Below are 26967 nucleotides of genomic sequence, written 5' to 3'. Positions count from 1 at the left end.
ATGGATACAATAATAAATAAAATACAATCATACATAGAAACAAGAGATAGAGCTACACAGAAAATTCAATTTTAAATAGGTGGGTTTTGAGATGGGATTTGAAGGTGGGAAGAGAATCGATGTTACAAATGTTGGGAGGAAGAAGAAGCGTTCCACAGTTTGGGGGAGATGAGCAGGGGGGGGCACACAGAGGTGGAGGGAGGAAGAGGATCTGAGGGAACAAGAGGGAATAGAAATTTGAAGAAGGTCAGATAGGTATGGGGGGCAAGGTTATGGAGAGCTTTAAATGTATAAAGAAGAATTGATAATAGTCCCACAGTGGGGAAATTTGGATAGATAGATAGATGGGTTGGTTGATATTTCTACAACAGTAAACATACTAATAATTTGGAAATATTAAGAGTCAGGATGGCCTTGTCGTCAAGCACATCGACTTCACAGTGCAGAGGTACCGGGTTTGATTCCAGCCCCGGTCTTCCTGTGTGGAGTTTGCATGTTCACCCCATGCCGGCATGGGTTTACGCTAGATGATGCGGCTTCCTCCCACATTCCAAAAACATGCATAGGAGGCTGATTGAACACTCGAAATTTTCCCTTGTGGTGAGTGTGAACACGAATGGTTGGTTGTTTCTGTGTGTCCTGCGATTGGTTGCCCTGTTCAGGGTGTCCTCCGCCTACTGCTTGGAGACAGCAGGGAAATTCTCCAGCTCCCCCCGCGACTCTCGTGAGGATAAAGCCTTCTTCTTCTGTCGGACGCAAGTTTCCATGTGAAAGAGATTCTGGTACGTGTCTTCACCGCAAGGTGACGCTTTTGCACCACTCAGACGTTTTCAATTGCGTCAGGTCGACCACTTCCGGGTTGCTTCTCGCTAGTACACTCGTGACTTTTGTTTTCGTGCGATTTGGTGACATGGACCGACCCTGCTACGAAAGACATATCTGTTTACGGTACGAAATATGAGAAAATGAGCATTCCTCGGTGGTGGAAGCTCTGGTGAGATAGAAGAAGAAAAATGTGGCGAGTTAAAGGACTCGCCTGGAGAGGTAAGACGAATGTGTTGTGCACCATGGAAACTTCTCGAGTGACGCCGGTATTTGGCCTGCTGTTTATTTTGGTCACTGTGAATTTAAGGTCTTCAGTATTTTGTAATGTGTTGAATTATAATTATTTATAACATTTAATATTGGCGTTATTGTTTTACCTGTCGTACATGGTATGCACGATCAGAGTGTTTTTATTCGCCTTATTTCACGGCGTTTGTTTGGAAAAGGGCCTAAATCGTAAGGATAGACAGTTTAAAAAATGTTCACACTTGTGCTTTAATGTTATATTAACGAGAGATTCAAGGACGCCGTTTATTTTTTTGTAAATATTACATATTAACTGTCTTTGGGACATAACTTCTTTTATTTTTAAAGCCATAATGGAAACACTTGAATAGTAGAAATGTCGATGATTTAAGATCATTCAACATATTTCTAAATACTCGTCTGACACCAAGTTTGTGATTGTATCTGTTTCAGGTCACCTGGTTTCACCTGGTCACTTTCCCAGATGTACACCATTTCGTAAAACATTTTTTCTGTTTATGTGTTTGCAGTGCTGCATAGGTATCACTCCAACAACCCGCTGCGTCTTCCCCAAAATCACCATGTCGAAGATGAGGTGATCAACACCTCCACTGCTCTCTCCTCCCCAAGAACTTCTTCTGACAGCAGGTATATTCACATTCACAAGAAGCTATGTTTGACCTTTCATTGTTTAACGTGTATCTTGGCCATATCAGCTTTCCAATTTAAAGAATACAGACAAGAATGCCTGTTTGATTAATCCTGTGTGAGCACTAATGCTCTGGTATCCTACTCCATCCACATCTCAGCACTGATTTAACCCATTGAAACTTTAAAATATTCACAAAATTCAGAGTGGGATTGCATTCCATTGATCCATTATCCAGACTAGTTACCATTTTAACATTCCAAAAATGTCCAGTTTTCACAGAATGTCAAATTATTACATCTCAAAAAATAACACCAATCAAGTGATTTAGACATTAGACTAAAAAATTGCCCACTTTCCCCAATCCCATATTTAAACTCTGGAACTAATTTACAATATCCCGGGAAATAGTTGTGTTAAGTTCATTCTGTCTCCTTATTATCTAATTTATAAAGGTTTCTTTTATTTAGACAGTGGTATTTTAGGTTGTTTAATTACCTGACATATTTTCAGTGTGCACGTTCCTCGGAGTGTCACTGATGTTGTTGTGACGCGCCTTTATCAGCTCATAGAATCAGGTCATAGCAGATAAAGGCACGTCACAACAATATTAGTGACACTCTGAGGAAGGCGGAAGTGCACGCCGAAACATGTCAGGTAATTAAACAACCTAAAATACCACTGTCTAAATAAAAGAAACCGTTACAAAAAAATCCTGGGAAATATTTTCCATGTTCTTAGAAGTCCACACTTTTCACATTAAACTTCACCTATTTTCACAGTACATACACCAAATTTAATAAATGTTTTCACTAACTACTTCCTCCTTTCACTTTTCCTGATCAATTTAAATCATTTTTACTTTAAACCGTTTGGACATTTAGGGACATCTTGGGCTCTGTCATTTCATATGGAGCATATTTGTCTCTTTCTGCCGTCACTCATAGTGTGACAGCGCACTCAAACAATCGACGTGTGCAGGTAGCGTGGGTTCAGGTCACCCTCAGTGACAGTGTGAATGTGAGCATAAATGGTTGGTTGTTTCTGTGTGTACACTGCAACTGACTGACCGACACTTCAAAGTGGAATCTGCCTTTTGCCTCATATGAGCTCGGATAGGCTCGAGCACCAACGTGACCATGAACAGGATAAACAATTTTGAAAATGGATAGATTGATGTCTCCGTCTTCGTTTCTCGGTTGATTCAAACCATCCCAATTATATGTCCTGTTCAGTAGTTCAACAACTCAATTAATTCCACAGCATTTCAGCTCAGAAATAGCTATTTCTACAAAAATTGAATTCAGTGCGTTAACATTATCTTTCTATTGTATTTTCCATAGTTGTTCCGAATATTCTGCCCTTTGTACAGTACGTAATGGACATGTTCCTTTTTAAAACTCTTTCAGCTCTCATAAAGAGGAGGATGATGAGAGGAGGAAGAAACAGCGGGCCTTTAAATTCTCTTCCACAGAGCTACCTCGTTACACAGCTCTTGATGCAGTCGGATGGGTATGTCCTCTTTTTTGGTATCTCTGACTGATCTCAACCACACACAATATTATCACGGAGTCAGCCCATTTCGGCATGTTTTCTTGTCATTTAAAACTGTTAATGAGCCTGAAACATAGTCCATTGATTTTTTTTCTTTTACCTTGAGAGGCTGGGAGGAGTCAAGGGATCAGAAATGACCTGATAGGGCATTTTTCTGCTCGTCCCAAAATTTTTTTGTAGATACTGTATTGTGTGTGTTTGTAGTCATGCCCGACAGGGCCTGGATCAGCGAATATGATTTTTCACATTTAAAAACAAATATAACTCAAAATGCTGCGTTCTAGACAGTGTAAAAGCATCAGATAGTTTTTACTTATCAATTCAGTCTTTCCGTCATTCAGTCTAAATTCAGACTTTCCACAGTCCTGACAATAACAATAATAATAATAATAATAATAATAATACATTTTATTTCAAGCGCCTTTCAAAGCTCTCAAGGACACTTTATAGTCACAGAATAAAACTGTTGTTGCTTGCTTGAGCATATTTACACTATTCATTTGCAGAACAAACTCATGCTAAGATTTGAAAGCAATACGATTGCACAATGATACTCATGAAGGGATACTCAGTTTTATCCAAATACAATATCAACTATGGATAAGATTCCAATCTTGTTAAAATAGTGTTTTGTAGTCCATCATCTGTTTGGACCCAGCATTGTTTTCGGGTGTGAATGTGTCACAAAGGGCCACCTGCATATATCCAGTCTGAATGATCCTTGAATAAACAAGTGTTTACAATAGAGTGAAAAGTTACAGCTTGGTGCACAACTCGTTAGTATTGATTGATCATTTGACACACACCTAACAATCCTTCATCAGTGATGAGAGTGACCACTGTTCATTTAAAGGGTGCGACAGCGGTGCTGTTCATGCAGATCTGCCGGAGGATCCACTCCAGTTTCTCTTCGTGCAATGAGTCCACTACAACTTCTTCAGTCCAAAAGACACCACCCACTTTGCAGAAGTGTGGTTACCGCCTCCTGTGGGACATTTGTGAGCGTTGCATCTCTGCAAGTAGAATTGCACTTTCTGAATTTTCAAGCTCATGACACCATTTGTTTCTTTTTTTTTTTTCTTTTTTGGGACGGTGGGGGCGGGGGGTGGTCTTCAGTTTCCAGGAATGATGTGGTACTCAAAGGAACGAGCGTGTCATGTCTGCACAATCAGTCCTTTGGGCAGACCAGTACTGGAAGTAGTGCCACGTCAAACAGCAGTGATCAGAACTGCCTGAGTGCTCACGCCACCATCTCAAAGCATGACCTGGAACTGGGCCATGATTTTCCTTTACAAGGTGTGTCACCTCTCCATGCTGCACTGAAGCTAACAAAATGTTTTATGTACAAGTTATTATTGCCGCTATCTTTGAAGCACTTTTAAACTTTTTTGGCCGAGTGTTTGAGTTACATATTTACCCTGTCCAGGTGATGCATTTATGTCTGCCTCCTGCCTGCAAGAAAATGTTTTGGCAGAAGAGAGCACAGAGAGGGACCAGACTCATAACAAGGTTCGCCATGTGAAGTCATGTTTATTTTTAATTGGGTGTTTCTATGTATAAGACAAAATGTAATACTTTGCCTTTCAGTCTATGTTTGAAGGTGAGGAGAGACTGGCAGAAGCTGTACAGAACCTTGAAAAAGTGGCTGACAGCAGCATCCCGATAATCCTCAACATCATTGGTATATAGATATGTATATATTATATCACAATTTAATTACAGTAAAGTCTCGTTATATCGATATTCAAGGGAGTCCGAAAAAATATTGATATAACCGGGACTATCGATATATCCGACCCTGTTTGCATGTAATTTTCTCCGTGCGTGCATAGAAATAGTATCGATATAACCGGGACTATCGATATATCCGATATCGATATAACGAGACTTTACTGTATTTGCTACCCGCTTAGCCAATTTTATTTCACACTTAATGAGTCTATTGTGTTGCTGTGAAATGTAAATTTCTCCACTGCGAGACTAATACAGGCAAATCCATCCATCTCTCAAGTTCAAGTTTTGGTTCTCGCAGATTCTGATTAATTTATTGCAGTGTTACCACGCTCTTGTGTGGGTTGTGCGATGTTTTTGCTTCCCTCTAAATCAGATAATTCAAATTAAAAAAAACACACTGAGATATTATGAACTTTGGACTGGCGGTTGCATCCCAAATACATGATAACCCATCGTGGATGCTTTCTGAAATCATCAGTTCGGTATTCTACCTCTTGCATTTTAGAAACAAGATTTATGTAGGTGTTATGTGTCACCTGTGAAAAGTGATGGTGTTTGTTGTTATGTAAATTGTGTTTCATGATTGAATTCCTTTTTATCTTTTCTCAACAGGTCTTCAAAAAGCCAAAAATGGAAACAACGAGGAAGCTTTCACATGCTTCTTAGCGGCAGCTCAACATGGCTATAGCAAGGCTCTGTTTAACACCGGTGTCTGTTATGAGAAGGGCAGAGGAGTCCACAAGGACAAGGAGAAGGTCTGTCAACGCATTTTTTTATACTGCCTGTCCATGGCGGATAAGATGTTGCCTGGCACGGCTCATTTTGGGCAAGAGATGGTGTGTATATATTTGTCAAGTCACTGCCTATTGCTAGGGCATAAAAGCTGCTTGTGTGGAGTTCAGTTGTAAAAAACAGAGTTTGAGAGTCACTGTTTTGGAGACACTGGAAAAAAAAACATAGATGTTGATTTTTATATATTGCAATTTACTGGTTGTTCTAATACATGAAGGCATCCCATTACTATTGGCGAGCAGCGGCAGAAGGTCACAAACAAGCTCAATACCGCTGTGCAAAGCTGCTCCTTACCAGGAGTGGATATGAAAGTGAAGAAAGGTTAAACACAGTCATCAGCCTCCTGGAGGAGGCTGCTGCAGCTGGTCTGACAAAGGTAGGAGTCATCATCACGTGTTGTTTTGAATTTTTTGTCCACATCTGTTATAACCATTGATATTGTCTCTGTGCGATATTATCAACCACCTTCGTCTGCAGGCACAATTATGCCTAGCGTCTGTGTACTCCTTGAAGCCAGTGAGAGATGGCAGAAAGTCTGTGCGTTACCTGCAGATGGCAGCACAGAGCAGTGTGAGCACCACTCTTTCCTCTTAATGCTTGTCGTTTGGAAGTGAAAGGCCTTGGGTTGTCATTTTTGCAGCTGGACTTTCCTCTCCTATCTGAACACGATGACCCACGAGTACTTTGGGGTTAGTTCGTTCACATGATTGGAATACATAAGAGAGGTGTCTCGGTGCAACTTTTCATGCCACATTTACCAAAGGTTACTTCTTTCAACCACCCTCTAGGAAAGGAAACGAGCATGAGAAGTTAAGATCAAGTGTCAATATTTGTAGAAATATCTGGAAAGGTTTTTGTTGTAGTTGCGGCTGTTGTAAAGTCTGCAAGCAAGACATATGTCAGCCGTAACGCAATGATTTCAGTTAAGAAAATAATTCAATGTTGGCGACATCAAATTTCAGCAGCTAAAGAAGTCCTGTGCATCCCATACTGTCCAAAATAGTTAAAAAAAAAGAAAAAGTAACGACCCCACCACCCAAATAAATCCTGTTCCTAATTAATTGTATTATAGGTTTCATTTTAAATATACACCAAACTATGTTATCAAAACACCAATATCAATCCAAACTATTATTACAACAGCACCCTTTAAAATCAATGCCATACAGATATTTTAAAAGATATTCTAAAAGTTGACCTGGAAGTGTGTTGAAAATGTATTATTTTATGCCAGCATGCATTGATATAATTACAATGCAACTCTACAGCAAAATCATCAAGCCATTTTTCACAACAGGGGACTTTTCACAGCAGCACATTTTATCTCAGATGAAAACACACGCACACACACAAACCTATGTGTACTCTTTATTTGACACTTCAAATAGCCAGTGTAGAAAGAAAAAAGGGAAGATTGTGACATTTATGATCAGCATTCACTTTCGATAACATCAATTTCTTGAATAATGTCTTTTTCTGTGCTTCCTCCGTCATTCATTTTTATTACTTTTATTCTGTCTTCATCCGTTTTCTTTTTTACAAAGGTCTGTGCGGTACCTATTTTAGTAACGCAACATTTGTGCTGCTTTAAAACTAACAATAACAAATACTTTTTCCAAGCTGAGCAGTCGGAGTCACATTGGCAGGATGAGATTGAATTACAGTTTTGCAGAAGGATAGTTTTTGTTGTAGGAAACGTCATTGCGATGCAAGGGCGGAGAGATTGATTTTATATTACGCAACAGTGGGATTTTTCATTGTAAGGGGAGCAGAAAAGATGGTTTGGCTTTAATGCATGAAGATTTTTTTTCACACTAGAGGGGTATGTATGCCCATGTAGGTTTCCTTGTAGATGAATTTCACTGTAACGGCTGCTTTGAAATGACAATTTATCATGAAGTACTTCTGTATAAACCTGTGGTTTTTATTTTTGCTTGTCTTTAGGATAATACTGCTCTGTTCCTGTTGGCCCAGTGCTATGAGAGCGGCTTTGGCGTCCGGCAGAGTCTCAGGGAGGCAATTGTACTGTACAAACGAGCTGCTCAAGCAGGCAACAAGCAGGCTCAGCTCTACCTGAGATCCCCCATTGAGACAGATGGTGAGTGAAAGCGCATCTCGTGCGCCATCTCCAGAAGTGACTTACCGGTACTTCGTCCATCTCCTGCAGTGTTGCGCTCCATTCGTTCTTCGCCATGTTTCTCTGTGCCCGACCGGGACCTCCAGCTGCCCCTGACCTCTCCGGGTGATGCCCTTCCCTTCCTGCATCACTGTTGGAGTACCGGGAGCATGATCGTTGCTCCAGTGCTTTCCACCAGCCCTCTTCATCTTCATCCCCAAAATTTGGAGGCCAGATCCTGCCAGTGGTTGGTAGGCGTCGGATAACTGCCAAGAGTTACACGAACTGCTATCTGTTGGATATATTGTGTTATGGTTGATCGATGAAAAGGATTATTTAGTCGTCATCTGTACTTCTTTGAAGGTTCCTCATCCGAAAAGCTTTGTCAAAGCGCTCCATCCGTTTATCGAAGCTTTTCGGATGAGGACGAAATGTCCGACACCTTCAAAGAAGTACAGATGACGGCTGAATAATACTTTTCATTGATGGATCACTCCTGTGCGACAGAGAGCTTACACAGACGTGTGTTAAAATATAGTGATTTTTTTCACATTTTGGAAGCGTTTACTGCATGCAGCAATTAAAGCTATAATCGATACTTACCTATGGCAGCTCTGTTTTGATCAGTGTGTTCCATGTGGACATGCATGCAGGCATGTGTAATTTAGTGAGAGCACATGAGACACACAATAAAAGTTTATATGTATAAACACCCATGTAGCTCTCTGTTTATACTTACAATTTATTTATCTGTACCTTGTAACTCTTCCATGACTGTATGAATTCACCACAAGAAGTGCATTTATAATATAGCGGAACACCTGCAGCTGTATTTTTAGATTCAATTTTAGACTCAAATTAACGTTTGTTGACTGTTATAGAGGACTTGACCTCAGGCCCCGTTTGAATTCAGGAGCCTTTTTGCCAGCTACATTGTCGTAATATTTAACACGTTTGATATGTTTTGCATTTTTTTGTTTGAAACCAACATCAGTTCTTTTCTTTGATATAAAATCCCAATTTTGTTCATTTCTTTCCATTCTAGATTATTGTTAAAGTTGCCATTTTATAAAACAACTTTAAATTAATATCAATGTTTTTTTTTTTAATTCAAAGGAGTACAGCACAATTTTAGCCGACAGAGACAGCAGATCAAAATATACATCTTTTCCATGATCATCAGAAACCTGTCCCACTTGTTAAAATCTAAATTGCTAATAGCACCTTAGTGTCTGGTAAACCACCAAATATCTCTTTGGGGAATTAACAACATTAAATGAAAATGTAGAAACCGTGTTGAATTATATAATCTGATATTAAACAATTTACAACAAGTTATGAGTCTGAAATGAAAGTCAGTCCCCTCAAATTTAATACAGGTACATGAACATTTAGTGTTCGGGAGAGTTCCTGAGCATCTTCATTTTTACTAAGTTCATAAAGTTGCTTGTTCTGTAGCCACAAGGGGACGCAAGCCCGGATAAATACAGAGGTTTATGTCAAGAAGGGCTGTGGCGTCACATGGAGACCACAGCACGACTTGCTCGACTCCACGCCACTATCAAGCTCTTGGACTCATTACATCTGCGTGTCACTTGCCTGGGAGATCTGACAACTAACCAATTTAGGAAGAAAGAGAAACATCAAACTCTTTAGGCATCTGACATAAAAGCTTGGCCAAAACAAATATGCGAATCAAACCTCTGAAGCTCGAGGACACTGATTCGCTTGTGGTCACAAATTCCAGATGCTAAAGTCTGAATAAAAAAAAAAAAACAGATTTTATTTGTGAGCTAAAAATACCTTTCCGATTTGTACATTTTACTTTTGCTTCAGTAAATTGCATTAATCCGTATGTCTCCTTTTTCACAATTATTTTATCTGTAATATGCAAAATAATTGGAATATGGTTAGAGTGTTTATGCGGTTTTGACATCTTTATTCGAGACTCCCTAATGCAAGTTTTCCCAATGTTGTGAGCGGCTTACCGCCAATGAGCAAGACGAACTATATCAGCTATTCAGACAAATATGTGAACAGCCTGTAACCATCACAATACTTCCGGGTATGACGTCGACCTCGATGATGGGAGATTTCATTACCTGCCACTCGCTCCCGAAAGTCACCTGACTTGCGGATTGCGTCGCGCTCCGACCACCCACCCCCGCTCCTTTTCCGCTCTTCCTCAGCTCTGATTGGCTACACCTTTTGTAGGAGCTCCACAGCGCCGCTTGCTTCCAGCTGGACATGATGGCGCAGAGAGAAAGCGCAACCTGGTCACCCAGCCGAGCTGGACCAACGATCTGGAGCCGGAGAGGGCGGATGATGTGATCGGATGCGGGAGGCTGGCTGCAGATAGGGGCGAACTGGCTCATAAAAAAGACGCTCATTTGCTGCGTTGAGTACTCACTCGTGTCATATCGTGGGAGTGGTAGACGACCAAGGCTGAGCTTAGAGGTAAGTACATAAGATATTGGTCTCTGGATGTGCACCATGCAGGCGGGTAGTGGATGCACCGGATGTGGAAAGATTGACTGGCTGTTCACCGATCAACAACATTTAGCCCTCGTTGTATTTAGAGTTCAATATAAAACGTACTGTATTGGGTTTTATGGTTCCCCCACCCCCTGACATTTGTGATGGGAGAGTTTGTTCGAAGAGAGGCTGCGTGAGTCGGAAGGTTTGCAAACACTCCACCCATTACATCACTGACTTTCTCAAGTTGGTTTTTCCTCCAATGGCGGGACACTCATCTGTTGCATTTACCACGTTATGACTGCTGCTCGTTTGAGGAGCCGTTTGCATGTCCACCCACACTGGCCAACAGAACTGTCAAGATAGAGTGATGGTTAGTTTTAATTCTCTGAGGTGGGTGTCTTACGAGAACAGGTCCATCACCCGTTTGGCCTTCAGAATGAGAAGGATTGCAATATTTTGGAAAAGCTGACAGTTTATTTTACTTAGTGGTACATTTGGTCTAGTCGTCAGATAACTTGATGATGTCATGTATACTACTATTCACTTTAACATTACTTTAGATTTCTAAAAGTTTCAGAAATAAGATTTTCTGTGCATTGAGACTTCACGCTACAATTACTCCGATTATAAATCATCAAATAAAATAAAATACAGTATGTCTTTGAAATGTTTGAATTGTCACAATGAAGTCATAAAATCATCCCAAAACAGCTGTCTTTACATAATATGATATGAGACAATGTGATATGGTACAAAATTCAGACATGAACGCAAGCGGGAACGACAAAAGAAACATTTAATTTCAGTGGTGTCATTTTTTTTTTCATTTTAAAGAACATTTCACAATCATTTTGACAGATACTATTAAACCTTTGTCCCAGAAAATTTGGCATATTTTTCTTGCTGTCATTGAAATTTCATATGGGAAGCTATTAACCATTTGATGCATAAAGACATTGCAACTGATCTGAATGCAACTCCTGCATGTTCGTTTGCATTACAAGAGACATCTTCAGTGTGGGCGGCCCGGTAGTCGAGTGGTTAGCACACTGGCTTCACAGTGCAGAGGACGCCGGTTCGCGTCCCGGTCCGGCCTCCCTGTGTGGAGTTTGCATGTTCTCCCCGGACCCGCGTGGGTTTTCTCCGGGTCCTCCGGTTTCCTCCCACACTCTAAAAACATGCATGGCAGGCAGATTGACCACTCCAAATTGTCCCTGAGTGTGAGAGTGACTGTGGTATGTCTTTGTGTGCCCTGCGATTGGCTGGCAACCAATTCAGGGTGTCCCCCGCCTCGTGCCAGAAGACAGCTGAGATAGGCTCCAGCAACCCCCGCGACCCTAATGAGGAATAAGCGGTACGGAAGATGAGATGAGATCTTCAGTGTGTTTTATTTACGGCACACACAAAAAGGAGAAAACCAATGATGCTTTCGTGCTCATACTTGTTGCTTGCATCCTGTTTGAATGACCTCTCTCTGGATAGCTTGTGGGAGCAACGGCAGTAAAATGCAGCGTCATGCTCTTCACTTCCTCCTCTAATAACTATCCTCCTCTTCCTCCTCTTCCTCTCTCCATTGCACATTTTGGACTTAATTAAGACATGCATTGGTTCGGGGCAAGATAAGACATACTGTATGTGCTGCGGTTTATTAAACAGAAGACAAAGTATGTCAAATGGGAGTCTTTCAGGTCTCTAACCAGGGGTCTTTCACGACTAGGAAAATCATTTAGGAAATAATGGACAATTTTGGCTGACACTGACTGAGTGGTTCGCATACCACCACCCAATTATAAGGCTGCAGGTTTGAATCTGGTCTCTGACCTACCGTTCTGAAGAATGAATGTTTTCTAGTTGCCTCTGTGGGTTTTCCACAGATACTCAGTCTAAAAAAATAGGTTTGATAAAACTCCTGATGAGTGAAAGTAAGTGGTTGTTTGCATTTGCATAGGAATCTCGACAGATTGCCATGACATTGTCTAAAGCAGTGCCATTGTTTTGTCATTGTTGTGGGCCGAGGGTAGCAGTCCGTCTCTCAGCGAATGCCCCCTTTAGCTTTCGGCCCAAGGCTTTGGTCTGACCTTTTCTTTCATGGGATCATCACGATGTGTTTGTTGTCACACAACCAATGCAGGACAAATCAGAGACAAGCTGACGCACTGATCAGATTGGCTGGTTCAGTGCAGGTACCTGTTGTGTGTCTGAGTCAACATTCAGCACAAACAGAATGTTGTCATCTGGCTCCTTGGCAAGCCACCAATGGGAGAGCAGGGCCCCGCACGGACAATTTGCAGACTTAACACTTCAACCTCATAGTTTGTTCAATTCCCAAGATATTGTCTAGCTTTAAAATCTGCTGAGTGTGTGTTTCCAATGCTTCTAGAATGTCTGAAATGAAATCATCAGAGTTATGTTGTGTGTACATGTATGTGGTCACCTTTCCACAGAAATAAGCAGTCAACCGACACGAGATTAGGTGTACCACTTTTCCTTGTTCTCTGGCAGAGTGGGATCTTATATTTTTGTCAGTTTAATCACTCTTTCCCACTGAAATTAATTACTTGTCCAAGTCTGCGCAAACCAAATGTTTGATCTTGCATTAGTTTTTTAACAACACAACAACAACACAATAAATATACATTGGACCACCTGAGGCAGGCAAGCCCACATACAGTAAAAAAAAATGTTTTTTATTTATGTCTATTGAGAACTTTTGCGAACAAAACTGGTCTCTTCTTCTTTTCTTTTCGGCTTTTCCCTTCAGAGGTCGCCACAGCGAATCAATGTCCTCCATCTATCCCGGTTTTGTGCATTTTTTTGCTAAAAAACTGGTACAATGCGGAAACAAAACAAACAAAAAAAAAGAAATATTGAAAATAACAAATAAATCTGAAACTCATAGGCACCGAAAGATTAGTATGCAGTGGTCTGCTATGTTCCTGGTAAAAATGACTACAAATTAGGTTCTTAACCTGGGTTCGATCGGGTTCAGTGATTTGGTCTCAGGGGTTTAACGGAACCTGTGCCATGGAGTGTAAGACACATGACTCAACATGACATTGCTTGTCCAATCACTGCTGAGGGAATTATAGTTACAGGAGCTTCATAGTCGTGTGACTGTACCTCATACAAAAAAAAGTATATTTGTCTTTTGAAATGTTAATTACATTTTTCTATAGGAATTCGGTGATTGTGTATGTTAACTGGTTGGTCCGGTACCTCCAAATAGGTTAAAACCCGTTTCTATAGATGTATATTAAAAGACAATGAAAACAAATTAAAGTGAATATAAAGAAGACATGGATTGTATTCTTCAAAGAAGTCTCTCTGTTCTAGTAACTCAGAAAAAAATAGTTAAGGCGCTGGTATGCCAAAGTACAACTATATCTGCTGTAGGGCAGTGGGCAGGTCTGTTTGATCTGTGATGGGGTTAGGTGTCACAGACACCACGAGTCTCCCTGTCTAAGCGAGCATGCCACATAGAGTGTAGGTTATTGTAGGGCTTGTCTACCTGCACATGTAAAGCCTGGACCCAGCAGATTGCGTGGAGGAAACCACTAGATTGGTTCACCTGGCATGAAGGTGGGCCCAGCAAAGCGTAGTGGAGCGCAAGTCTGAGGAAACTGGAGCACTCAGAGAACATTCAAACTGCACACAGGAAGGCAAGAGCTGGAATTGAACCCTACCTAGACCTCTGCACTCTGAAATTGACAAGTTAACCGCTCGACTACCAGGCCACCCGCACATATATATATTCCAAATATCGTTTTTTGTTTGTTTCTGGTCTCCTTTAAAATACAAATCAATAACTTTTAAACATCATTTACCAACCATCCTATCCATGGTGCAACTCCTCTCCCTTCACCACTCTTACATTGCGTGTTACAGTTTGCTCTGCTGACTCAGCAGCAACCTGGGGTGTTCTCTTGAGAATCATAAACGCAGCCCAGAAAATAATTGGCCTTTTCCAGCCCCTTCGCTGGATGACGCCCTCAGTTCACACCGTCTCTGCAGATGGAGCGTTATTGAGAAAGACGCAGCTCATTCCACATCAGCTCTGCTCAGTGGGGGGCAGCTGCAGCACAGACTAAAATCAAATATTTGTTCCATAAAATTGTATTCATTTTTTTCTAACAGTCTGTTCTCTTTCTTTCAAAGCATGTCTCCTGGTTGTCAGATTTTTAAAAAATCTCATCAAAATTTAGATATTGCCACATCTATTTAATGTACCACTCAAATTCTTCAGAATCAGTCGGGGTAGCCCATGTTACTTTTACATTAGCAATGGAACAGTTGATGAAAACCATCAGAATTCAAATTTTACTCTGAAAACAGTGTATGTATATTTCTCTTCATCGATTGGTAAAATTCTGCACACGTAGCGCTCCACACAAATGCACGATGAAGTGCATGAAGATTTGAAAGAAAACATTTCGCAATATTTCCCAGTCCTATAACTGATACTCTTCAGTAAATTCAGAATATTTTGTGAATTAGTTTTCATGGTTCAATAATTCCCACATTCTGAAGATTTCACCATTTTCATGAGAAAACCCCACATTTTAGAAACCTTCTTCCATATTTCTTGACCAAGTGAAACGATTTTGAAAGACAAAATATTTGGCACAAAAACGAAATTTCCGAATGACTCAATTCTCACATTGGCAGTGTTTTCACATTGTCCTCACCTTTCCCCATTTCTTCACAAATTCCAATCCTTATGCAGTACCACTTTTGAGTCATCGATGAAAAGGTTTCTTCAGCCGTCATCTGTACTTCTTTGAAGGTGTACGTCTGACACCTTTAAAGAAGTACAGATGACGGCTGAAGAAACCTTTTCATCGATGGACCACTCCTGTATGACTGAGAGCTTACACAGACGTATCACTTTTGAGTCACAAATTCTGTTTCAACAATTCAATTAAATCTGTAGCATTTCACTTAAAGGACAACCGACGTCTCCGGACAAGTTGTCTCCATAATTTGTAAAATCGCTTCAAATGACTTCTACTTAGCGTATTTTACAAAGATTCAACCGCATATAGCTATATTTTACCTTTTAAGACTCGTGTTGAACATTCCGGAAGTCTTGTTTTTGAGTTGGTGACGAGACCTCACCCTATGTCACTGAAGGAACAACTAAAAATATCAGCCTGCGTGTTTTGAGTATTTTAGATGCTATAAAACGTTTTTCTGATGTCAGTTAGGAAACAAAAAAGTGATGTCGGTTGTCCTTTAAGCTTCGGCTCATCAACATTCGTTGACCACTTCTTCAGAAAGTGTATCTTCTGGTTTATAAATTAGTTGTTTGCGGATGCTTTATATGACTGTAATCCGTTCTGTGTGGCCTTTCTCAACAGGTCATTCTTTGTCACATTAATCCAGTGTGACATGATGTCGGTGCAAACCCCTCCCCTCTCACGCTCTGGCTCTTCACCCTCCAATGTGGGTCTGGCTAATCGCGGCGGCCCGCCCGTCCTACCTCCCACCTCACTCAGCCTGCGCTCCTCTTACAACCAGCTGCTCGGACGTGATGTTATCAAGGAGTCCTCTGACTCCCAAGGCGGAGGTTCTGCCACCTTGCCCAAGAGCCGCCAGAGACACACAATGACAAACGTGCGCAGCGTAATCGGCATAAGTGATAACATGTCATCGAAGAATCAAACTGCTAGCAGGGGCAGAGGCCTTCCCACGAAGTCCTCATCCAGTTCAGCCCTCTACTCCTCTTCTTCCTCTACGTCACTTTGCAATACAACCAACCCTAAGGTGGCCAAAAATGGAGCCAACATGCAGAGGCGTGCAGAGAGTCAGCAACTGGAGCTGAGTAGAGCAAATACAGAGGGCAAAATTCACAACATCCCCGTGGATAACATCAACGCTGACTGGCCCGAGTTTGAGAAAGACAACTCCCAGCTGCCCCCTTTCCGAAGACGGACAAAGAGCTTCTTGGAGTACCATGACAAGGGCTGGGATCTGAGCTCGGAAAACAAGGAGAACAAGAAAGAGATGAAGCAACTGGCTTCGGTGGAGAAAGAGCAGGCTAGCCTGGTCAAGGAGAGGGAGATGCAGAAGGAAGAGAAGCCCACCTGCGAAAGCTCTTGTGAAGACTACAAGGAAGAAGTGGTGCCAGTGGTGGAAGAGAAGGAGGAAGACGAGGACGAAGCACCAACTACAAGACAGCCGCTGTTACCGGTAGTCTTGGAAGCCCCGCTTTGCTCTTCCTCTTCTTCCTCCTCTAACAGTCCAGACTGGGAAGCAGAAAACCACCAGGCTACTGCCCACATTGGAGAGGAGCACTGTGTCGTGGTTCAAGGAAGTCCGAGAAGTCCAGCAAAGCTGCCTCGGAGCTCCCAACCGAGAGTGATCAAGGTTGAGCTGCACCCCAACCACGAGAATCAATTCCTGCAACAGTACCCACCATCCTCCCCGAGGCAGCCAAGGTCCAGTGAGCGGAACACCCCGACAAGGAACCGCACACCAGCTGCCATACCCGATCCCCCACCGGAGCTCAGACTGCCCAAAGTGAGTTTAAGAATGGATTTGACTCCGGACACTCCATCGGAGGATGAAGACTCCAGCTGGACCACTTTGTCTCAGGAGTCACATTCTCCTCAAAGTCCACAGGAGTCAGGTTCGCTCACATTGTCTTTGTCTTTTGAATAATAGTGTCCAAACCATTCCTCTTTCGGCTGCATATAAAAAAATATCATGATGCAAGGGAAAATTTACATAAAAAGTGCTACCTTGTGGGTTCTGTTGAATAGGATAAGGCCAAGTAGTTGGTCAGGATGTTTATTTATTTATTTATTTATGATCTTTCCCAAATCCCAGTAGAATAGGTTAACGTATTTTCCAGTGTATAAAGCGCACCCTAACACCTTCATTTTCTTCCAAATATGACCCTGCACCTTATATTTTGATGCAGCTTATACAGTATGTGAAGTAATATTGAGCCACAACAGATCTCGCAACTACAGCCAGCAGCCACAACTCCAATTCACCGTGTAGAAGAAGTAGTGCTTGATCCATGCTGAGATATGTATATAAAATCTAACCCCAAACTGTCCTGTAGTGCCTTATAATGTGGTGTGCCTTATACAGTACGTTGAAAACATTTTGAAAGATGTCATTCATATCCGTTGAAGCTGCGCCTTATAGTCTGGTGTGCCTTATATGTGGAAAAAGCTTGAACATACACCATTCATTGGGGGTGCGCCTTATAGTCTGGTGCACCTTATATGTGGATTTTTTTTTATACAGCAGTCATTGGGGGTGCACCTTATACTCCGGTGAGCCTTATACACCAGAAAATATGGTACAAAGGTTTTCTTTGATTCCGAACATAAGTTGTTGCTTTAATTTATTTCCCGCACTTAAAACACTTTACTTGTGGGCCATTTCACGGTTGTTTTTAATTGACTACACAAAATAATGCATGGTGGGGTCACAAATGGCTCCCATGCCGTAATTTGTAAACCCTTGCTTAAGAACATCTCAGTATTTAATTATTGCCTGATTGCATCCCTCTTTACTGACACTTTGCGCCTCCTTCCTGCTCTCTCATACAAACTGACCCTTCTGGAAATGTACCAAAAGCCCCACATCAGGCCAGACTGCTGGAAGCTTTAAGGCCAGTGTGCCACCTTATGTCGCATGAAATGATTTTTATTCATTAATGGTAGCGGATCGCAGATATTGGTGTGGAATAGGATGCAAATGGGAGTGAAAATTGATGCAATGGCATACGTAATAAAAAATGCAAAGGGGAAAACTATAGCAATGTTGAAACAGAATGAACAGAGGCCATTGCCTAAGGGGCACCGCTTTAGCGAATGAGGAAAGAGTTGCTATGGCAACAGAAGCTTTAATGATGCCCATCCTCCTTCATGTGCAGACATATATATATATATATATATACACACACACACACCCACACACACACCGGATTTTTGTGTGACATTCACCGAATATATTGCCTGTTTTTTTAGCAGATGTTTGGGGTGATGGGGACCTGCCCCCAGGATGGCGGGAGATCTCAGATTCATCTGAGGTGTATTTCTGGCACGTCCCCACCGGTACCACCCAATACCACCGACCTGTTGCCTCAAGCAAGACCGAGAACAAGCAACAACAGCAGACACACAACTCGTTGCAGCCACCCAATGAGGTGAGACCCTGATCACATTCAAATAATACGTATCTCAAATTTTCACTTTCGAAATGAATGGAATTTGATCCAATCCAGCCCCACATTATGTTCACGCCTTGATGATGGCCACCATGAATCAGTTTTAAAATCGCCATAGAGAAAACTGATTCATAAAGCTGCAATAAGTGTTTTTGTTTTTCACAAACGATAAAAAGTATACACCATTTACTATTAGCACATTATGCTTTTCTGGAGAAATATCAATTTGCTGAAAGCGTTATAACAGATATTGATGCTACTGTTTTTTTTGTGTGCGGATGTTCACCCACAATTTTTAGTTTACATTTTAATGCACGAGAGATTACTTTGAAATAATGTATTTTTACAGTGTGCACTTATGTTCCGTGAATGTTTGCAAGTTTTATTAGAAATTGCTGTCTAAGGGTAAAGTTGCCTGGGATTTTTGATTGGATGAGTCGCGGGGTGGGGCCCAAGATTGCGAGCCTGTCTGCTGAAGCAAAAACTGAATGTTTTTTTTTTAATTGTACTATTTAGAGGTTATTGACTGATCACTATAAGCTATAATAATATCACTGTTGCAGGATTGTGATTGATGATTTTGTGAACAGCTGACGTGACGATTAAAGGCTGCTTGTTAGGTTGCGTTTCCGGATGCCTTTCCAGATTGCCATACATCAATCACACGTCTTTTTAAGTAATCTGTCTCACGTTTGGTAGCGTATTTTCTGGTGTATAAGGTTCACCCAAAAGCCTTGATTTTCTTCAAAAGATGATCATGCACCTTATATGGATGTGTGCCTGATATGTGAAGTGATATTTAACCACAACAGGTTTCGCAACTACTGTCACAAGCTCCCAAATCCATTTCCCCCTGAAGAAGAAGTGGTGTGTAACCCCAGCCTCTACTGTAGCGCCTTATAATGTGGTATATTTGGGGAAAAAATATTTTCATGAATTATAATTGGAAAGGTTTTTTTCATTCATTGAGGGTGTTCTTTATACTCCGGTGCCCCTTATATATGGAAAAGGTTTGAAAATACACCATTTCTTGGGGGTGCAACTTATAATATGGTAAATCTTTTTTACACACACTTGAGGCACAGCTGCTACTCTGACTCATAAACCCGCCACCTGTTGATTTCAGCAAGGTGTCCATGTTGTTAATAGCAAAACAAGTAATTGTGAATTAATTGACCTCAATCTATTCATTGGAGGTTGGACGCTTCTACTGCTAATGACGAGCTATAATTAATAAGGGAAGGTGAAGTGTGTTTGCAAGATGTTAATGGCAGTGGTATGCGCTTCACTTTCCTCCTGTTTGCCACAGCGCCCAAGCAGTCTCATCTCAGACAGTTCTGTGGAACCAGTCCCCTCCCCCTCTGGCTCCACCCCAACTTCCCTCACCTCCACCTCCTCCAATGATGTCATCTCTTCTGCACAGAATCTCAACAGCACCACCTGCGCTGTTAATGTAAACTTTCCTCCCTTACACCACCCTCTTTTTTATCATGTGCTACTGTCTGCTGACATACTGTACTCTTTTTGGCTCCATCACAATATACTCTATGTTGGATGTTATTTTGTGTCTTAATTAAACAACATTTCACACTGTATAAAGTTTGAATCAGGTGTATCAGATAGAATAAGATCATAGAAAACTGAAGCTGCATCATCAAAACGTGTTGCCATTTTTTTCCTTCCCCCTCTGTTATTAATACAAAAGCAAATTTGTTTCGTTTTCTCGTGCCATATCTTAAATGGAGAAAAAATATGTAAAGTATTATCAAACCATGCATTGATAAAATAACTGGTTGGTGCGAAGGACACACTGAAGAAATATATTGAAAAAAACTGATAATCAATGGGGCCATTTTTTAATCCCAACTAATAACAAATCTAGTCTAAAATCACCACAAAGTCGTTAACATATGAAAATATTAATTCACTCACCCACCACTTCTTTGCACGTGTGTGTGTGCAGGATCTGAAGGACTATCCAATTTATCCTGACCCCAGCCTGAAGGCATTTGAAGGAGCCACCCTTCGCTATGCTTCCCTCAAGCTCAAGTAAAGCCTACTGATTAATTCATTTTCCAAGTGCCACGTGTGTGATGTTCTCTCATTAGATTTGCTAAAAGAAAATCACTTTTTATTATACAATGCAATAATTTGGTTACGTTTGCTGTGTAAAAATCTGCTGTATAGTTCTGTCTAACTTTCATGTTCAAGGCATTTATTTGTGGTATTTTGTGTAAAACGCTTGAGGACGCCACGCATGATGCCTTTATTGTCTCATTTTTTGCAGCCCTGCACCCCCATTGGAAACTGTGGACCTCAACAATACCTTCCCAGATCCAGAAGCAATGGTAAGACTAAATGTATTAGTCAAAGTCAAGTCAAAGTCAGCTTTATTGTCAAATATGCATTATCTACATTATTTACATTATTCATTAATATTCTAAACTGAAAGTTACACCTGTGTAAATTGAAGGTTTTTCACAATCAAGTGGGCAAGAGTCTCATTTCACTTTTCATTATTTGCACTGTAATTTCTTGACAAACCATCTTATTGCACAGCACAGAAAAAATACAGCGATGAGAGGGTTAGGGGGCGATTAGAAATGTATAGCATCACTGAAACAGTTACAGTGTAGTCTTCCTATTCTCATCCATGTCCCAACAACTTAATTGACTCGCTATGATACTAGTGCAGCGTGTTCAGAAACAAATTCCTTGTGTGTTCTACATACTTGGCAATAAAGATGATTCTGATTCTGATTCTGATGAGCTATTTCACAAAACTAGTAGATCCTCGTTTGATCAAATGCTTTACACATCTCCATTCATTTTAAAGAATACAAGCAGTCGTAGTTCTCTTTAATTTACATTCCAAATTACAGATTTTTAGGAAAGCCACAACTCACACTTTAGCCCAAACCTTTTAATTTTTTAAGTGGCAGGCGGCAGCACTCTCTGCTGATTTGAGCTTTGGACCAGAAGGTTGTGAAAGTCTGATGGAGACAAATACAATATAATGTTTACAAAATACCAAATATTTCAACAAAGATCATCATATTTATGTTGTGACTGAATCCTCGGCAGAAAAATAAGAGAGATGCCATTAAAAAAAAAAATAATAATCCATAAAGTGTGTGTTCCTGTTAGTCATTTCCAGTTCGGTCCTTGGGCTGGGTGGAGATGGCAGAAAAAGACTTGTGCGACGGGAGAAGCAGCGTGGCCGTCCACCATTGCATAAGACAACTGTCCTACTGCAGGAGGGACATTCGAGACTCAGCTGGAGTCTGGGGAGAGGTCAGTTAGTTTGATCATTATCCAATGCTCTCGATTACTGTATAAGTGCTTGTGGTGGGAGGTCGAGAAGTACAAATACTGTGCTTAAACATGAAATTGATCTGTCGTAGCAGTCATTGACTATTTCACAGTATCGGAAAACACAGTCAGATTGTTTATCTGTGATGAGCGCTTATTCAACAAGAACATTCACGCAAACGCTGATGTTTGTGCTTTCAAAGGGCAAAGGGATGCTGCTGGTGCTTCAAGACCGCATGTTGACTCTGGTTGACCCAGATGATCAAAGCCTCCTTCACTCTCAGCCAATCAGCAGCATCCGTGTGTGGGGAGTCGGCCGTGACCATGACAGGTATTTGAAATGCTTTCAAACATCCTGTAAAGGTTTTTGGAGCGCTTCCTTGGCTATTTGATAGCTGCAGATGTGGCTTGATGAGATATAAGCAAACACTAGAATGCATACATTGTGCAGGAAATGGAAAGCTTATTACATTTACAAAGCATTAATTTCATTCACAGCATCATGATTATCTTGAATGTTTTGTGTTTCCATTCCATATTAATAGTGAGCATTACGACAGTTGTAATTGTAGTTAAATTATACATATCTTGTGTTGGTTCTTGGCGTGAAGTCGTGCCTGATATTGTTCCTGGAGGCTTTTTTTCTTTTTTTTCTTTCAGTCGCTCAACCACTACATTTTTCAAAATGGTGTGAGTTTCACTTCCAGTATATGATAGCTGTGTTCCCCTCATGTGAAAGCAGTTGTTAAAATAGCATCAATGTACGTGTCCGTACTCTGTGTTCTTCTCATCCTTCCCTTTGTCTTGTTTCCATAGTTTCTCTCACTGCCCGTATTCTCTCGGCTCCTCTGGCTGTCTTTCTGCTCTTTTCTCTCCCTCATTTGCCTACACCTCCCCACAACTCTCTCTCTCTCTCTCTCTCTCTCTCTCTCTCTCTCTCTCTCTCTCTCTCTCTCTCTCTCTCTCTCTCTCTCTCTCTCTCTCTCTCTCTCTCTCTCTCTCTCTCTCTCTCTCTCTCTCTCTCTCTCTCTCTCTCTCTCTCTCTCTCTCTCTCTCTCTTTCAGGAGAGCGGCTCTTCTCTTATGTGTCTCAGAGGATGAAAAAAAACTTTCGTTGTGTCTCTCAGCAGTAAGGGATAAAGTGTTAAACCGGTGGAAGACGACAGGACTTACGCTGCTCACCTTTTTATAGAAAGCTAATTTTATTTTTTCTTCACCCAGATTTAATTTTGCTCATCCTTCTTCCCACCATGTTGTTGAAATTTGCAGTTTATATCATTTCTTTGATGCGATTCGAGCATTTATGATGGCCACCAACACTCATTTAAAGCATGTTGCCGCATTGTATTCACCTTTTTCTGTCTTACCTTGAGACTGTCACTAGAGGGCAGAAGAGTCAAAGGCTGGGTTTTAAAACGGATTATACATTTTATAAAAATATGTCTGTTTGAAGATTAATTTTTTTCTTTCTCTCATTGGCTGAGAGCAACATTTCCCAAGTGTGTCCTTGATTGTTTTTATTTATTAATTGATGAGTAGGCAAGGTAACTGGATGTCTGCTACGTTTCCTAATTTGTGTTTTTCTTAGTTGTGGGGACGAAGTGGTAGTACCCTGTCTCCCAACCTGATACTTATTTATTTATTTATTTGTTTGTTTATTTTACACATAAGTAACTTTCTTGAAACCAAAACCTTCCATGGTATTTAGCCAAGCCAATTAGATTGGGGGGAAAATGCATGTAGAGAGTGCTTCAATGAGGATTTTAATAATAATAATACATTTTATTTCAAGCGCCTTTCAAAGCACCCAAGGACACTTTACAATAAAAACAAAGCACACAACAATAAAACCATAAGTAAAATTATAAATACTAATAAAATAGCAGATTGAACTAGACATTGAAAGCAATTTTAAACAGACGGGTTTTGAGGTGGAACTTGACAATAGTGAGGGAGTCAATATTACGGATGTTGGGTGGAAGTGAATTCCAGAGTTTGGGAGCAGAGTGGCTGAAAGCTCTGCATCCCATCTTGGTGAGACGGGCCGATGGTACAGAGAGGTGAAGGGAGGATGAGTATCTGAGGGACCGAGGTCAGACAGATAGGGAGAGGCAAGGTTATGGATGGCTTTGAATGTAAACAGAATTATTTTGAATTCGATCCGTTTAACAGCGAGCCGGTGGAGCTGCTCATCCTTCTGTAATTCAGAAGGCTATGATTGTGTGGCAGGTAATATGGAAAGCTCAAAATCAAACAATTTATACATACCTGTGGAAGTCTTCCAGAAGTCTTAAAATCGAGTTTGGGTTTCCAATGTTGCATTCAGTAGAATTAACAACATCCACACAATTTTTGTCATGTCTTACGCCTATTTATTATCTTTTTTTTTTTTTTTTTTGTTTCTGTCATTGTGTTCCGCTTATGACATCTGCAATCCTTTGTGTGGTCTGCTTTCTTTGTACTGTAATACAAAATACATTCAACTAAGTTTAAGGTGACTTTGACTTTGAGAGATTATATTCACAAGAAAAAAATAATGGAAGTGTCTGTAGTAACTGATTATGGCATTTGATGTTATACTATTGTTATACTATTGACATTTCCACTAAATTGGTACTTTTTGTGTGCGCGACCAATGTGAAAGTACTTGCAGACGTCAAGATGAATGACAGTCCATTACACCTTGCATACATTATCCCTGCCAGTATGTTCCATGCCAGTTATGAACCGTGACAGGGAATATCATTTTAGAGTCCTTCTAAATAAAATTATGAACCATGGCTCTCTTCAAATGTATTAATAGCCTGATTGACATTAAAAATGCATGATTAATTCTTAATCCACATTTCAGCGAAAGAGTGACATTTTTTTTATAACTACACTGCACGTAAAGCTACTTGATTTAGGCAATTTCCCAAGAAATGCTGATGAACACGGCTCACATGCTTCCATTTGGGGAGTGTTCACCCCCATGTCCTGAACATGTCGCTTTCTTGGTCCTGAATGATTCAAAATGAATGAACCCCCCCCCACTGCACCCCCGCGTGTAAAGTTGGGCAGGGTGAAGTGGGTGGGGCTCGTCGGTCCCTCGATGAAGTCATGTAGCTAAATCTGGAGCACTCAGCAAGTCTGATCATCTCTATGCCCCTGGTGCGTGTGCAAATTTTAGCACGTGTTTGTGTATGGGTGTGTGCACATGGCAATGACTTGATGAAGTCGTTAGTCCAAATCTGGAGCAGTCTTTTGTGTGTGTGTCTGTGTCGACTGTTTTCCACATATTTTCTGTATCCCTTATTTTGGGCTCGGTCTTCCCACTCTTTGTCTCCAGCCTTCGTTCTGCCTCCCCTCTCGTGTCATTGGCTGCGCAGCTCATCAGCTTTCTCTCTCTGCTTCTCCCGCCTTTGTGCAAGACTTCACATTTTTACCACTTTCTGTAGGTTGGGCAAAAGGGAAATTATAACGGTGAATCTAAAGGACAGCCGGTGCTCACTCCTAATAGGGAGATGCCTCCCTCCTCACATAAAGTGATTCTTCAGATAGAGGTTTAGTCGTAGTTGTGGCAAGAGGAGGTTGGAGGAGGGAGAGAAGATGAAAGGAGCCCTTGAGGATTAAAAACAAGAAGAGGAGGAGAGACAGAGAAAGCATCACCCTTGAGCTCCACGCTCTATCGCAATGTCACAGAGGCAAAGAGTTAACGAGGCGAGGAACTAGTTTTTTGACATGGCTGGCATGTCTGCCCGTGTGAGTATCTTGTCCCTCTTTTATTTGTCACCTTCTCTGCCTTTGCTATACGGCTTTGACTTCAGATACAGCTGGGTCACTGACTTTCCGACAATCAATCAGGTGTGAGGATGCAGGCTTCTGCTGCTGAGCAGATGTTTGAGGCGGGTTAAGATAAGGTGCAAAGAAGAGAAAGGAATGTAGTAGGCAAAAGAGGGATTGGAGCGTGGAGGCAGAAAACAGGATTAAAGTAGGAGTTTTCTGTTGGGTGGTGCATATGCATATGCCAGAAATAAAGTAAATTTGTCAGAAGAATGCCAGAAGTAAATTTACTACTTCATTTTAAACATCAACTGTCACACATGCGTATTAGATATTCCATGCTTGTTTGTGCATGATAAAGTGTTTGTTGCGTCTGCTGTTTTTTAACAAGCAATTGAGGAAGGGTGTGTGACTGACAGGAAAAAAGGCATCGTACAAAAAGAGACAAAAATATTTATGAGGTGAGGATGGGAAGGGCATATGAGATGACATCCCTGTTTGTTATCATACCTTTCACATCCAAGGTGTGTCTTGTCTGATAGACTGAAAATATTTCACTGCCAATGTCTGATTTGAGGGGCGGCCCGGTAGTCGAGTGGTTAGCACACCGGCTTCACAGTGCAGAGTTTGCATGTTCTCCCCGGTCCCGCGTGGGTTTTCTCCGGGTCCTCCCGTTTCCTCCCACACTCCAAAAACATGCATGGCAGGCAGATTGACCACTCCAAATTGTCCCGAGGTGTGAGTGTGAGAGTGACTGTTGTATGTCTATGTGTGCCCTGCGATTGGCTGGCAACCAATTCAGGGTGTCCCCCGCCTCGTGCCCGAAGACAGCTGAGATAGGCTCCAGCAACCCCCGCGACCCTAATGATGAATAAGCGGTACGGAAAATGAGATGAGATGAGATGTCTGATTTGAAGTCTGGTTAATATTCCCAGTAAGTTATTTATTTAATAGTGTGCGATGTACAACTGGGTTCCATTACAATGAAGGCATTTCTTGTAAAGTCGTGCTTTGAGATACAACTGGCCTGACCTACAAATTTTTCAAGACGCTAGCATTCATTTGAAGTTTTTGCTTTGGTCTACGAGAAAAACCTACAAATTTATCGTGGCAGTGAATAAACTCATTTTTTTTACGAGCATCGCCTTGGAAGAAATTGAATAATTCTTCAAAAAAGAACCTTCAAAGATGTTTATTCGCAGCTGAAGTTTACATTCAAACCTAACCTAACCCTGTAAAATGAAGAGAATTATGCATTGTGCATTTAAAGCAACCAGAATAATCTTATCTTAATGCTATCAGACAATGAAAACTG

General features: G+C 41.2%; 2 protein-coding genes across 7 annotated transcripts in view; both read left to right on the top strand.

Annotated features, from left to right (window-relative positions):
* The first annotated feature begins 851 nt into the window (after positions 1-851).
* dele1 (DAP3 binding cell death enhancer 1) lies at positions 852-8523 on the top strand. Of its 2 annotated transcripts, XM_089023616.1 has the most exons (12): positions 852-1044; positions 1602-1719; positions 3130-3232; positions 4128-4272; positions 4391-4570; positions 4701-4783; positions 4862-4955; positions 5621-5763; positions 6018-6176; positions 6278-6370; positions 7745-7898; positions 7968-8523. In XM_089023616.1, the coding sequence occupies exons 1-12, from the start codon at positions 1014-1016 to the stop codon at positions 8180-8182; spliced, it is 1518 nt and encodes a 505-aa protein (XP_088879742.1). In that variant the 5' UTR covers positions 852-1013; the 3' UTR covers positions 8183-8523. The 2 variants fall into 2 exon arrangements, with proteins under 2 accessions (XP_088879742.1, XP_088879749.1); XM_089023623.1 differs by lacking the exon at positions 6278-6370.
* Positions 8524-10084: 1561 nt separating this feature from the next.
* The window catches only part of LOC148901429 (amyloid beta precursor protein binding family B member 2-like), a 37995-nt gene continuing 21112 nt past the window's right edge, over positions 10085-26967 (top strand). Inside the window, exons 1-8 of one of the 5 annotated variants that reach the window (XM_089023569.1) lie at positions 10085-10373; positions 15752-17022; positions 18383-18558; positions 19889-20032; positions 20543-20628; positions 20867-20927; positions 21727-21873; positions 22095-22222. In XM_089023569.1, the coding sequence (XP_088879695.1) occupies positions 15783-17022; positions 18383-18558; positions 19889-20032; positions 20543-20628; positions 20867-20927; positions 21727-21873; positions 22095-22222 (1982 nt within the window). In that variant the 5' untranslated portion in view covers positions 10085-10373; positions 15752-15782. Of the gene's footprint in view, positions 10374-15751; positions 17023-18379; positions 18559-19888; positions 20033-20542; positions 20629-20866; positions 20928-21726; positions 21874-22094; positions 22223-26967 lie in introns of all 5 variants that reach the window. The other 4 variants (XM_089023561.1, XM_089023586.1, XM_089023577.1 and 1 more) reach the window with 4 other exon arrangements.

This window comes from Hippocampus bargibanti, linkage group LG02, assembly GCF_051943395.1.
Source record: "Hippocampus bargibanti isolate YZ-2025 linkage group LG02, ASM5194339v1, whole genome shotgun sequence".
NCBI classification, from domain to species: domain Eukaryota; kingdom Metazoa; phylum Chordata; class Actinopteri; order Syngnathiformes; family Syngnathidae; genus Hippocampus; species Hippocampus bargibanti.
Note: the sequence above shows the minus strand (reverse complement) of the source record. Positions and strands in the feature narration are given on the sequence as shown.